This window comes from Oncorhynchus keta, chromosome 12 (assembly GCF_023373465.1).
Source record: "Oncorhynchus keta strain PuntledgeMale-10-30-2019 chromosome 12, Oket_V2, whole genome shotgun sequence".
NCBI lineage: Eukaryota > Metazoa > Chordata > Actinopteri > Salmoniformes > Salmonidae > Oncorhynchus > Oncorhynchus keta.
The window spans coordinates 49,449,647-49,464,942 of NC_068432.1; the positions used below are offsets into that span (position 1 = coordinate 49,449,647).

At 41.4% G+C, this 15,296-nt stretch overlaps 1 protein-coding gene across 5 annotated transcripts in view; it reads left to right on the forward strand.

Annotated features, from left to right (window-relative positions):
• The window catches only part of arhgap24 (Rho GTPase activating protein 24), a 280,471-nt gene that overhangs the window by 224,271 nt on the left and 40,904 nt on the right, over window positions 1-15,296 (forward strand). For all 5 annotated transcript variants that reach the window (XR_008061354.1, XM_052458552.1, XM_052458553.1 and 2 more), the window contains one exon: window positions 10,213-10,335. Coding sequence is in view for 4 of the 5 variants with exons in the window: in XM_052458552.1 (XP_052314512.1) it covers window positions 10,213-10,335 (123 nt within the window). In the remaining variant the exon portion in view is untranslated. The remainder of the gene's footprint in view (window positions 1-10,212; window positions 10,336-15,296) is intronic.

Genomic DNA, 15,296 nt, shown 5'->3' on the forward strand with positions numbered 1-15,296 from the left:
GAGAGCCAGGTAAAGGGAGGGAGGGAGAGCCAGGTAAAGGGAGGGAGGGAGAGCCAGGTAAATGGATGGAGGGAGAGCCAGGTAAAGGGAGGGAGGGAGAGCCAGGTAAAGGGAGGAAGGGAGAGCCAGGTAAAGGGAGGGAGGGAGAGCCAGGTAAAGGGAGGGAGGGAGAGCCAGGTAAAGGGAGGGAGGGAGAGCCAGGTAAAGGGAGGGAGGGAGAGCCAGGTAAAGGGAGGGAGGGAGAGCCAGGTAAAGGGAGGGAGGGAGAGCCAGGTAAAGGGAGGGAGGGAGAGCCAGGTAAAGGGAGGGAGAGCCAGGTAAAGGGAGGGAGGGAGAGCCAGGTAAAGGGAGGGAGGGAGGGAGAGTCAGGTAAAGGGAGGGAGGGAGAGAGAGCCAAGTAAAGGGAGGGAGGGAGAGCCAGGTAAAGGGAGGGAGGGAGAGAGAGCCAGGTAAAGGGAGGGAGGGAGAGAGAGCCAGGTAAAGGGAGGGAGGGAGGGAGGGAGGGAGAGCCAGGTAAAGGGAGGGAGGTAGAGCCAGGTAAAGGGAAACTAGAGTGGTTTAGGAGAGCCTTGATGCTGTGAGCTTTATGGTTGTTAATTGACTGCTTTAGTCATTGTTTGTCTGGTTTTTCAAGACAGGTTGTCCTCGATGACTGAAAATGAATTTTTATTCCATTGAATTTGTTATTGTAGTCTCGTTCACTAGTAATATGTCTTCAGCAAGCCAAAACATTAAGAACGCCTTCCTGGCCTCCCGAGTGGCTCAGTGGTCTAAGGCATCAGTGCTTGAGGCATCACTACAGAGCTGGGTTCGATCCCAGGCTGTGTCGCAGCCGGCTGCAACCGGAAGACCCCTGAGGCGGCGCACAATTGGGTTAGAGGAGGGTTTGGCCAGCCTGGATGACCTTGTCCCATCGCGCTCTAGTGACTCCTTGTGGTGGGCCAGGCACATGCATGCTGACTTCATTCGCCATTTGAATAGTGTTTCCTCCGAAACATTTGTGCCCCTGGCTTCTCGGTTAAGCGAGCAGTGTGTCAAGAAGCAGTGCATCTTGGCAGGGTCGTGTTTTGGAGGATGCATGGCTCTCAACCTTCGCCTCTCTATAGTCCGTACGGGAGTTGCAGGGATGGGAAAAGACTGTAACTACCTATATGGGAGAAAAGGGGGTAAAAAGTTAAAACATTTAAAAAAGAACACCTTAATGCCCAATATTGCCCTCAGAACTGCCTCAATTCGTCTGGGCATGGACTCTATAAGGTGTCAAAAGCATTGCACGAGGATGTTGGCTAGAGGTCGACCATTTATGATTTTTCAACGCCGATACCGATTATTGGAGGACCAAAAAGCCGATACCGATTAATCGGACGATTAAAAAAAATATATATATATATTTGTAATAATGACAATTACAATACTGAATGAACACTTATTTTAACTTAATATAATACATCAATAAAATCAATTTAGCCTCAAGTAAATAATGAAACATGTTCAATTTGGTTTAAATAATGCAAAAACAAAGTGTTGGAGAAGAAAGTAAAAGTGCAATATGTGCTTTGTAAGAAAGCTAACGTTTAAGTTCCTTGCTCAAAACATGAGAACATATGAAAGCTGGTGGTTCCTTTTAACATGAGTCTTCAATATTCCCAGGTAAGATGTTTTAGGTTGTAGTTATTATAGGAATTATAGAACTATTTCCCTCTATACCATTTGTATTTAATTAACCGTTGACTATTGGATGTTCTTATAGTCACTTTAGTATTGCCAGTGTAACAGTATAGCTTCCATCCCTCTCCTCGCTCCTCCCTGGGCTCGAACCAGCAACACAACGACAACAACCACATCGAAGCAGCTTTACCCATGCAGAGCAAGGGAAACAACCACCCCAAGGCTCAGAGCGAGTGAAGTTTGAAACGCTATTAGCGCCATGCTAACTAGCCAGCCATTTCACTTCGGTAACACCAGCCTCATCTCGGGAGTTGATAAACAGTGCAATGCTTGACGCACAACGAAGAGCTGCTGGCAAAACGCACGAGAGTGCTGTTTGAATGAATGTTTACGCGCCTGCTTCTGCCTACCAACGCTCAGTCAGATACTTGTATGCTTGTTTGCTCAGTCAGATTATATGCAACGCAGGACACGCTAGATAATATCTAGTAATATCATCAACCATGTGTAGTTAACTAGTGATTATGATTGATTGTTTTTTATAAGATAAGTTTAATGCTAGCTAGCAACTTACATGACATTACATTTAAGTCATTTAGCAGACGCTCTTATCCAGAGCGACTTACAACTTACCTTGGCTTACTGCATTTGCGTAACAGGCAGTCTCCTTGTGGAGTGCAACGAGAGAGATGCAGGTCGTTATTGCGTTGGACTAGTTAACTGTACAGTTGCAAGATTGGTTCCCCCGAGCTGACAAGGTGAAAATCTGTCGCTCTGCCCCTGAACGAGGCAGTTAACCCACCATTCCTAGGCCGTCATTGAAAATAAGAATGTGTTCTTAACTGACTTGCCAAGTTAAATAAAGATTAAATAAAAGTGTAAAAAAAAAATAATAATAATCGACAAATTGGTGCCCAAAAATTCAGATTTCCGATTGTTATGAAAACTTGAAATCGGCCCTAATTAATCGCCCATTCCGATTAATCGGTTGACCTCTAATGTTGGCCCATGTTGACAACAATGCTTCCTACAGTTGTGTCAAGTTGGTTGGATGTCCTTTGGGTGGTGGACCATTCTTGATACACACGGGAAACTGTTGAGTGTGAAAAACCCAGCAGCGTTGCAGTTCTTGACACAAACCGGTGCGCCAGGCATTTACTAACATACCCCGTTCAAAGGCACTTACATCTTTTGTCTTGCCCTTTCACCCCTTTGAATGGCACACATACAAATAATTTCTCAATTGTTACATCAATAAGGGATCAGAGCTTTCACCTGGATTCACCTGGTCAGTCTATGGTAATGGAAAGAGCAGGTGTTCTTAATGTTTTGTACACTCAGTGTATATAAAGTTGAAGTCGGAAGGTTACATACACTTAGGGTGGAGTCATTAAACAGTTTTTTCAACCACTCCACAAATTCCTTGTCAACAAACTATAGTTTTGGCCAGTCGGTTAGGACATCTACTTTGTGTATGACACAAGTAATTTTTCCAACAATTGTGTACAGACAGATTATTTCCCTTATCATTCACTGTATCACAATTCCAGTGGGCCAGACGTTTAAATAAACTAAGTTGACTGTGCCTTTAAACAGCTTGGAAAATTCCAGAAAATGATTTTGTGGCTTTAGTAGCTTCTGATATAATAATTGACATAATTTGAGTCAATTGGAGGTGTACGTGTGGATGTATTTCAAAGCCTACCTTCAAACTCAGTGCCGCTTTGCTTGACATCATGAGAAAAATTTAGTTTTACAGTGTCATGATCCTGACTAAACACACAGGTTAGTTTACAGTGTCATGATCCTGACTAAACACACAGTTTAGTTTACAGTGTCATGATCCTGACTAAACACGGGTTGGTATTCATGCTGCAGTTCTATAAATAAATTGTTAATCGCTGACACAGCGATATCTCCTACTGGATGAAAATCAATGGAGAGAATGGAAGAGGTCTCTGGGGAGAGGTGCAGACAGCACCAGCCACATTCATAATTTAGTCTGTGCCCAATCATTTCTCTGTTAACTACTAGGCTACATCTCCAAGCAGACTTCAACAAGATTCGTACAAGATCTCTATCTGAAGAATGTCATTTGACTGGTCCCAGGTTTACAGTACACATTTCCACGAGGGGGTCGGCTGGTACACAGGTCTGGTACTGTTGTCACGGTAATAAGAGCGTTGCATCTGGAAGCTTAGTCAAGCCCTTTCAAGCCCTCCAACGACATGTATCAAATGTCTAAGTGAGTGTTTTAGAGCCGTTTTCCACAGAGAGCCTGATACAGGATACACAGCCAGCCCGAGGGGAAAATAATGGAGTGTCTATCATATACACTACATTACGGTAGTATCTTGTTTTCACTACATTACGGTAGTATCTTGTTTTCACTACATTATGGTAGTATCTTGTATACACTACATTACGGTAGTATCTTGTTTTCACTACATTACGGTAGTATCTTGTTTTCACTACATTACGGTAGTATCTTGTTTTCACTACATTACGGTAGTATCTTGTTTTCACTACATTACGGTAGTATCTTGTTTTCACTACATTACGGTAGTATCTTGTTTTCACTACATTACGGTAGTATCTTGTATACACTACATTACGGCAGTATCTTGTTTTCACTACATTACGGTAGTATCTTGTTTTCACTACATTAAGGTAGTATCTTGTATACACTACATTACGGTAATATCGTGTATACACTACATTACGGTAGTATCTTGTTTTCACTACATTACGGTAGTATCTTGTATACACTACATTACGGTAGTATCTTGTATACACTACATTACGGTAGTATCTTAAATACACTACATTACGGTAGTATCTTGTATACACTACATTACGGTAGTATCTTGTATACACTACATTACGGTAGTATCTTGTTTTCACTACATTACGGTAGTATCTTGTATACACTACATTATGGTAGTTTCTTGTTTTCACTACATTACGGTAGTATCTTGTATACACTACATTACGGTAGTATCTTAAATACACTACATTACGGTAGTATCTTGTATACACTACATTATGGTAGTATCTTGTATACACTACATTACGGTAGTATCTTGTATACACTACATTACGGTAGTATCTTGTTTTCACTACATTACGGTAGTATCTTGTATACACTACATTACGGTAGTATCTTGTTTTCACTACATTACGGTAGTATCTTATATACACTACATTACGGTAGTATCTTGTATACACTACATTACGGTAGTATCTTGTTTTCACTACATTACGGTAGTATCTTGTTTTCACTACATTACGGTAGTATCTTGTTTTCACTACATTACGGTAGTATCTTGTTTTCACTACATTACGGTAGTATCTTGTTTTCACTACATTACGGTAGTATCTTGTTTTCACTACATTACGGTAGTATCTTGTATACACTACATTACGGTAGTATCTTGTTTTCATAACATTACGGTAGTATCTTGTATACACTACATTACGGCAGTATCTTGTTTTCACTACATTACGGTAGTATCTTGTTTTCACTACATTAAGGTAGTATCTTGTATACACTACATTACGGTAATATCTTGTATACACTACATTACGGTAGTATCTTGTTTTCACTACATTACGGTAGTATCTTGTATACACTACATTACGGTAGTATCTTGTATACACTACATTACGGTAGTATCTTAAATACACTACATTACGGTAGTATCTTGTATACACTACATTATGGTAGTATCTTGTATACACTACATTACGGTAGTATCTTGTTTTCACTACATTACGGTAGTATCTTGTATACACTACATTATGGTAGTTTCTTGTTTTCACTACATTACGGTAGTATCTTGTATACACTACATTACGGTAGTATCTTAAATACACTACATTACGGTAGTATCTTGTATACACTACATTATGGTAGTATCTTGTATACATTACATTACGGTAGCGTCTTGTTTTCACTACATTACGGTAGTATCTTGTTTTCACTACATTACGGTAGTATCTTGTATACACTTCATTACGGTAGTATCTTGTTTTCACTACATTACGGTAGTATCTTATATACACTACATTACGGTAGTATCTTGTATACACTACATTACGGTAGTATCTTGTTTTCACAACATTACGGTAGTATCTTGTTTTCACTACATTATGGTAGTATCTTGTATACACTACATTACGGTAGTATCTTGTTTTCACTACATTACGGTAGTATCTTGTTTTCACTACATTACGGTAGTATCTTGTTTTCACTACATTACGGTAGTATCTTGTATTCACTACATTACGGTAGTATCTTGTTTTCATAACATTACGGTAGTATCTTGTATACACTACATTACGGTAGTATCTTGTTTTCACTACATTACGGTAGTATCTTGTTTTCACTACATTACGGTAGTATCTTGTATACACTACATTACGGTAGTATCTTAAATACACTACATTACGGTAGTATCTTGTATTCACTACATTACGGTAGTATCTTGTATACACTACATTACGGTAGTTTCTTGTTTTCACTACATTACGGTAGTATCTTGTATACACTACATTACGGTAGTATCTTAAATACACTACATTACGGTAGTATCTTGTATACACTACATTATGGTAGTATCTTGTATACACTACATTACGGTAGTATCTTGTATACACTGCATTACGGTAGTATCTTGTATACACTACATTACGGTAGTATCTTGTATACACTGCATTACGGTAGTATCTTGTATACATTACATTACGGTAGCGTCTTGTTTTCACTACATTATGGTAGTATCTTGTATACACTGCATTACGGTAGTATCTTGTATACACTACATTACGGTAGTATCTTGTATACACTACATTACGGTAGTATCTTGTATACACTACATTACGGTAGTATCTTGTTTTCACTACATTACGGTAGTATCTTGTATACACTACATTACGGTAGTATCTTGTTTTCACTACATTACGGTAGTATCTTATATACACTACATTACGGTAGTATCTTGTATACACTACATTACGGTAGTATCTTGTTTTCACAACATTACGGTAGTATATTACATATTACGGAATTATCTTATATACACTGCATTACAGAATTAAATTATATAGACTACATTACGGTCTCTTAAGCTATTAGTGTGGACAGACAGTTAGGCCATAGACAGTGTTGGTGTGATAATCAGGCCATAGACAGTGTTGGTGTGATCAGGCCATAGACAGTGTTGGTGTGATTATCAGGCCATAGACAGTGTTGGTGTGATTATCAGGCCATAGACAGTGTTGGTGTGATTATCAGGCCATAGACAGTGTTGGTGTGATTATCAGGCCATAGACAGTTGGTGTGATTATCAGGCCATAGACAGTGTTGGTGTGATTATCAGGCCATAGACAGTGTTGGTGTGATTATCAGGCCATAGACAGTGTTGGTGTGATTATCAGGCCATAGACAGTTGGTGTGATTATCAGGCCATAGACAGTGTTGGTGTGATTATCAGGCCATAGACAGTGTTGGTGTGATTATCAGGCCATAGACAGTGTTGGTGTGATTATCAGGCCATAGACAGTGTTGGTGTGATTATCAGGCCATAGACAGTGTTGGTGTGATTATCAGGCCATAGACAGTTGGTGTGATTATCAGGCCATAGACAGTGTTGGTGTGATCAGGCCATAGACAGTGTTGGTGTGATTATTAGGCCATAGACAGTGTTGGTGTGATTATTAGGCCATAGACAGTGTTGGTGTGATTATCAGGCCATAGACAGTTGGTGTGATCAGGCCATAGACAGTTGGTGTGATTATCAGGCCATAGACAGTGTTGGTGTGATTATCAGGCCATAGACAGTGTTGGTGTGATCAGGCCATAGACAGTGTTGGTGTGATCAGGCCATAGACAGTTGGTGTGATTATCAGGCCATAGACAGTGTTGGTGTGATTATCAGGCCATAGACAGTGTTGGTGTGATTATTAGGCCATAGACAGTGTTGGTGTGATTATCAGGCCATAGACAGTGTTGGTGTGATTATCAGGCCATAGACAGTGTTGGTGTGATTATCAGGCCATAGACAGTGTTGGTGTGATTATCAGGCCATAGACAGTGTTGGTGTGATTATCAGGCCATAGACAGTGTTGGTGTGATTATCAGGCCATAGACAGTGTTGGTGTGATTATCAGGCCATAGACAGTGTTGGTGTGATTATCAGGCCATAGACAGTGTTGGTGTGATTATCAGGCCATAGACAGTGTTGGTGTGATTATCAGGCCATAGACAGTGTTGGTGTGATTATCAGGCCATAGACAGTGTTGGTGTGATAATCAGGCCATAGACAGTGTTGGTGTGATAATCAGACCATAGACAGTTGGTGTGATTATCAGGCCATAGACAGTGTTGGTGTGATTATCAGGCCATAGACAGTGTTGGTGTGATTATCAGGCCATAGACAGTGTTGGTGTGATAATCAGGCCATAGACAGTTGGTGTGATTATCAGGCCATAGACAGTGTTGGTGTGATTATCAGGCCATAGACAGTGTTGGTGTGATTATCAGGCCATAGACAGTGTTGGTGTGATTATCAGGCCATAGACAGTGTTGGTGTGATTATCAGGCCATAGACAGTTGGTGTGATCAGGCCATAGACAGTTGGTGTGATTATCAGGCCATAGACAGTGTTGGTGTGATTATCAGGCCATAGACAGTGTTGGTGTGATTATCAGGCCATAGACAGTTGGTGTGATCAGGCCATAGACAGTGTTGGTGTGATTATTAGGCCATAGACAGTGTTGGTGTGATTATCAGGCCATAGACAGTGTTGGTGTGATTATTAGGCCATAGACAGTGTTGGTGTGATTATCAGGCCATAGACAGTGTTGGTGTGATTATTAGGCCATAGACAGTGTTGGTGTGATTATTAGGCCATAGACAGTGTTGGTGTGATCAGGCCATAGACAGTGTTGGTGTGATTATCAGGCCATAGACAGTGTTGGTGTGATTATTAGGCCATAGACAGTGTTGGTGTGATTATCAGGCCATAGACAGTTGGTGTGATTATCAGGCCATAGACAGTGTTGGTGTGATTATCAGGCCATAGACAGTGTTGGTGTGATTATCAGGCCATAGACAGTGTTGGTGTGATAATCAGGCCATAGACAGTTGGTGTGATTATCAGGCCATAGACAGTTGGTGTGATTATCAGGCCATAGACAGTGTTGGTGTGATTATCAGGCCATAGACAGTGTTGGTGTGATCAGGCCATAGACAGTGTTGGTGTGATTATCAGGCCATAGACAGTGTTGGTGTGATTATCAGGCCATAGACAGTTGGTGTGATTATCAGGCCATAGACAGTTGGTGTGATTATCAGGCCATAGACAGTGTTGGTGTGATAATCAGGCCATAGACAGTGTTGGTGTGATTATCAGGCCATAGACAGTTGGTGTGATTATCAGGCCATAGACAGTTGGTGTGATTATCAGGCCATAGACAGTGTTGGTGTGATTATCAGGCCATAGACAGTGTTGGTGTGATTATCAGGCCATAGACAGTGTTGGTGTGATTATCAGGCCATAGACAGTGTTGGTGTGATTATCAGGCCATAGACAGTGTTGGTGTGATTATCAGGCCATAGACAGTTGGTGTGATTATCAGGCCATAGACAGTGTTGGTGTGATCAGGCCATAGACAGTTGGTGTGATTATCAGGCCATAGACAGTGTTGGTGTGATTATCAGGCCATAGACAGTGTTGGTGTGATTATCAGGCCATAGACAGTGTTGGTGTGATTATCAGGCCATAGACAGTGTTGGTGTGATTATCAGGCCATAGAGGGAAAATGTCTCTTAGGTTGTACATCTGGTCTGTCTGAAAGGCATACTCCTGGTGTGTGAGGCTGAGAGCCCTTGATGTTACACACACACACACACACACACACACACACACACACACACACACACACACACACACACACACACACACACACACACACACACACACACACACACACACACACACAAGCCCTTGATGTTTGCGTCTGTCCGCACCTTGATTTTGTCAGCCCTTGGGGCGTCAATGACCCCCTCTAAGTCGCACTGTAATTACAGACCATTATAACACCACAGACACAGACCCACTTCCGACAAGCATCTGTTAGGCTGACACTGTTATTATTGAATAAGTAATTTACTGTGGTTTTGACAATTTATTGTGTTCTTATTATGTTAGTAATGTTATAGCAGATGATAACTGTTATTATTGTACCCTACCATTTAATGTTTTCGAATGATAAAAAAAGAAACTATGCATTCTATGCGTCCATGTCAAAGGAGGTTGGTCTAGTGGAATGGTCAAAATAAACAAAACACATGGTTTCCAGGTGTTTGATGCCATTCCATTCGCTCTGTTTCAGCCGTTATTGTGAGCCGTCCTCCCCTCAGCAGCCTCCACTGTTCCATGTGGTTTCCATGGAGACGTTTTGACGTCTTCGGTCACGGTCAAGTCTTCATGTTTTACTCACGCTTTGTTTTTCCTTCATTCTGCTCTTCCTTCCTTGCAGGAGGAGACAGGGAGCGGATGACAGCGAATCATGAGACATACCTTCTTATGGCCAGCACCCAGAATGACATGGAGGATTGGGTGAAGACCATACGCAGGGTCATATGGGCCCCATTTGGTGGAGGTTAGTACACAGGGTCATATGGGCCCCATTTGGTGGAGGTTAGTACACAGGGTCATATGGGCCCCATTTGGTGGAGGTTAGTACACAGGGTCATATGGGCCCCATTTGGTGGAGGTTAGTACACAGGGTCATATGGGCCCCATTTGGTGGAGGTTAGTACGCAGGGTCATATGGGCCCCATTTGGTGGAGGTTAGTACGCAGGGTCATATGGGCCCCATTTGGTGGAGGTTAGTACGCAGGGTCATATGGGCCCCATTTGGTGGAGGTTAGTACACAGGGTCATATGGGCCCCATTTGGTGGAGGTTAGTACACAGGGTCATATGGGCCCCATTTGGTGGAGGTTAGTACACAGGGTCATATGGGCCCCATTTGGTGGAGGTTAGTACACAGGGTCATATGGGCCCCATTTGGTGGAGGTTAGTACACAGGTTCATATTGGCCCCATTTGGTGGAGGTTAGTACACAGGGTCATATGGGCCCCATTTGGTGGAGGTTAGTACACAGGTTCATATGGGCCCCATTTGGTGGAGGTTAGTACACAGGGTCATATGGGCCCCATTTGGTGGAGGTTAGTACACAGGTTCATATGGGCCCCATTTGGTGGAGGTTAGTACACAGGGTCATATGGGCCCCATTTGGTGGAGGTTAGTACACAGGGTCATATGGGCCCCATTTGGTGGAGGTTAGTTAGTGCACCCATGAAGCATGCGTTTCAGTCCAAGACTGGACTAGACTAGACTTAATCTGTGACTGGCTCTATACGTTGTTTTTTAGCACAATAAATCATTATTATCAGGAGGGCATGTCTCTGTGATTAACACACAGACACGCGCGTACACACACACACCAGTGTTGATTTCGTCAACAAAAATCATGACTCAGCAATTTTTTTGTGGTAGTTGATGAGACCGTAATTGACAAAATAGACCCAGAAAAAAATATAACTAACATAAATTATTTTTCATTTCATTTCACTAAAATGAGACTATTATTATCGCTGTCCAGTGGACTGGACAAGAGTGTTTGGAGAGATAAAGAGATTTTCATCGACAATCACAATTAATATTAGCAGCACACATGCACTGTGTAGTTCTTGATTCTTGTCCTTACCATTAAGAAAATATTACCCATAATACCATTAAGAAAATATTACCCATAATACCATTCAGAAAATATGACCCATAATACCATTAAAAAAATATGACCCATAATACCATTAAAAAAATATGACCCATAATACCATTAAAAAAATATGACCCATAATACCATTAAAAAAATATGACCCATAATACCATTCAAAAAATATGACCCATAATACCATTCAAAAAATATGACCCATAATACCATTAAAAAAATATGACCCATAATACCATTAATAAAATATGACCCATAATACCATTCAAAAATATGATATAATACCATTCTAAAAATAATAATACCATTCAAAAAATATGACCCATAATACCATTCAAAAAATATGACCCATAATACCATTCAAAAAATATGACCCATAATACCATTAAGAACATATGACCCATAATACCATTAATAAAATATGACCCATAATACCGGCACTACGTTTTTCTCCGTTCTATCGTGCATTGGCAGGCCGTAAACAAGGCTACATGCAGGAACAGACCGCTAACCATTTGTTTAGGCTACACATTGTTCAGTCACGTTACCTCGTTAGCAAGCTATAGCTAACAACCTGGGGCATGTTGTTCAACAGGACGCAACGTAAGGACTTGGGACTCGATTTCAGACTCAACGTTTAGTGGCTCGACTACATCACCTGGCAAAACAGTCATTAACTTGCGTTATACTTTTGGACACCAATGTTGCTGAGGGGTCTGTCGAATATTGATGAGTCAGTGATTTATGTTTTACTATAGGTTAAATGAGACAATACAAATGTGATGTGACTAAAATTAAAGGGCATTTAGTTGACTAAAATGGCCCACAGGTTTTGTCATTTTGACAATATCTATAATGACTAAATGATAATGGAAATGACTAAATCATTATTCAAATTATATTTTAGTCAAAATGACGAAGACTAGACTGGCAAATTTACAACTGCACACACACACACACACACGCACGCACACACACACACACACACTGCACCCTCAGCACACACCCTCCTATACAGGGCTTCCTTTGACGTATTGCTGCAGTGGGACACACACACACACACACACACACACACACGCACACGCACACGCACGCACACGCACACGCACACGCACACGCACACTGAGACTGAGGCTATTGGAGAGATAATACCCTAGAGATGCGATTAAAATTGTGGGTTATGTTCTGTTTGGTCAGCCTGGTACTGTAGAGGCAGGGAGCTTGCTTAACCAAAGGGTTTGGCCCAGGATAGCATCAGTAGCTGTTCAGTAGCTGTTCAGTAGCTGCCCACACCAATCAATCAATCAATCAAATTTATTTATAAAGCCCTTTTTACATCAGCCGATGTCACAAAATGCTGTACAGAAACCTAGCCTAAAACCCCAAACAGCAAGCAGTGCAGATGTAGAAGCACGGTGGCTCGGAAAAACTCCCTAGAAAGATCAGAACCTAGGAAGAAACCTAGAGAGGAACCAGGCTCTGAGGGATGGCCAGTCTTCTTCTGGCTGTGCCGGTTGGAGATTAGAACAGAACATGGCCAAGATGTTCAAACGTTCGTAGATGACCAGCAGGGTCAGATAATAATAATCACAGTGGTTGTAGAGGGTGCAACATAGCCGGTCATTCAGAGTTAGAGACAGCGGTTCATCGTTCCAGTCCCTTTCCGTTCACCTGCACACCCCTGGGCCAGACTACACTCAATCATAGGACCTACTGAAGAGATGAGTCTTCAATAAAGACTTAAAGGTCGCGACCGAGTCTGCGTCTCTCACATGGATAGGCAGACCATTTCATAAAAATGTAATTCTATAGGAGAAAGTCCTGCCTCCAGCCGTTTGCTTAGAAATTCTAGGGACAATTAGGAGGCCTGCATCTTGTGACCATAGCGTACGTGTAGGTATGTACGGCAGGACCAAATTGGAAAGATAGGTAGGAGCAAGCCCATGTAATGCTTAGTTAGGTTAGCAGTAAAACCTTGACATTATTCCTAGCCTTAACAGGAAGCCAGTGTAGAGAGACTAGCACTGGAGTAATATGATAAAATCTTTTGGTTCTAGACAAGATTCTAGCATCCGTGTTTAGCACTAACTGAAGATTATTTAGTGCTTTATCCAGGTAACCGGAAAGTAGAGCATTGCAGTAGTCTAATCTAGAAGTGACAAAAGCATAGATACATTTTTCTGCACAATTTTTGGACAGAAAATTTCAGATTTTTTCAATGTTACGAAGATAGAAAAAAGTATATTCTTGATATGTTCGTCAAAAGAGAGATCAGGGTCTAGAGTAACACCGTGGTCCTTCACAGTTTTATTTGAGATGACTGTACAACCATCAATATTAATTGTCAGATCCAACAGATCTCTTTGTTTCTTGGGACCTAGAACTAGCATCTCTGTTTTGTCTGAGTTTAAAAGTAAAACATTTGCCGCCTTCCACTTCCTTATGTCTGAAACACAGGCTTCCAGTGAGGGCAATTTTGGGGCTTCAGCATGCTTCATTGAAATGTACAGCTGTGTATCGTCCTCATAGCATTGAAAGTTAACATTATGTTTCCGAATGACATCACCAAGAGGTAAAATATATATATAGTGAAAACATTAGTGATCCTAAAACGAAGCCTTGAGGAACACCGAAATGTACAGTTGATTTGTCAGAAGACAAACCATCCACAGATACAAACTGATATCTTTCCGACAGATAAGATCTAAACCAGGCCAGAACTTGTCCGTGTAGACCAATTTGGGTTTCCAATATCTCCAAATGAATGTGGTGATCGATGGTATCAAAAACAGCACTAAGGTCTAGGAGCACGAGGACAGGTAATTTACCACCTTCACAAGTGTAGACTCAGTGCTGTGATGGGGTCTAAAACCAGACTGAAGCATTTTGTATACATTGTTTGTCTTCAGGAAGGTAGTGAGTTACTGCACAACAGCTTTTAACATTTATTTTGAGACGAATGGGAGATTCGCTATAGGCCGATATTTTTTTTATATTTTCTGGGTTTGGCTTTTTCCAGAGAGGCTTTATTACTGCCACTTTTAGTGAGTTTGGTACACATCCGGTGGATAGGGAGCTGTTTATTATGTTCAACATAGGAGGGCCAAGCACAAGAAGCAGCTCTTTCAGTAGTTTAGTTGGAATAAGGTCCAGTATGCAGTTTGAAGGTTCAGAGGCCAAGACTATTTTCATCACTGTGTCAAGAGATATAGGATTAAAAAACTTGAGTGTCTCCCTTGATCCTAGGTCCTGGCAGTGTTATGCAGACTCAGGACAACTGAGCTTTGGAGGAATACCCAGATTTAAGAGTCCGTAATTTGCTTTCTAATGATCATGATCTTTTCCTCAAAGAAGTTCATGAATGTATTACTGCTGAAGTGAGTCATCCTCTCTTGGGGAATGCTGCTTTTTAGTTAGCTTTGCGACACTATCAAAAATACATTTGGGATTGTTCTTATTCTCCTCAATTAGGTTGGAAAAATAGGATGATCGAGCAGCAGTGAGGGCTCTTCGATTCTTTCCAAGCTAGTCAGAAGACTTCCAGTTTGGTGTAGAACCATTTCCATTCCAATTTTCTGGAAGCTTGCTTCAGGGCTCGAGTATTTTCTGAATACCAGGGAGCTAGTTTCTTATGACAAATGTTTTTTGTTTTAGGGGTGCGACTGCATCTAGGGTAGAAGGTTAAATTTAGTTCCCCAGTTAGGTGGTTAACCAATTTTTGTACTCTGACGTCCTTGGGTAGGTGGAGGAAGTCTGGAAGGGCATCTAGGAATCTTTGGGTTGCCCGAGAATTTATAGCACGGCTTTTGATCCTAGGTTGGGGTC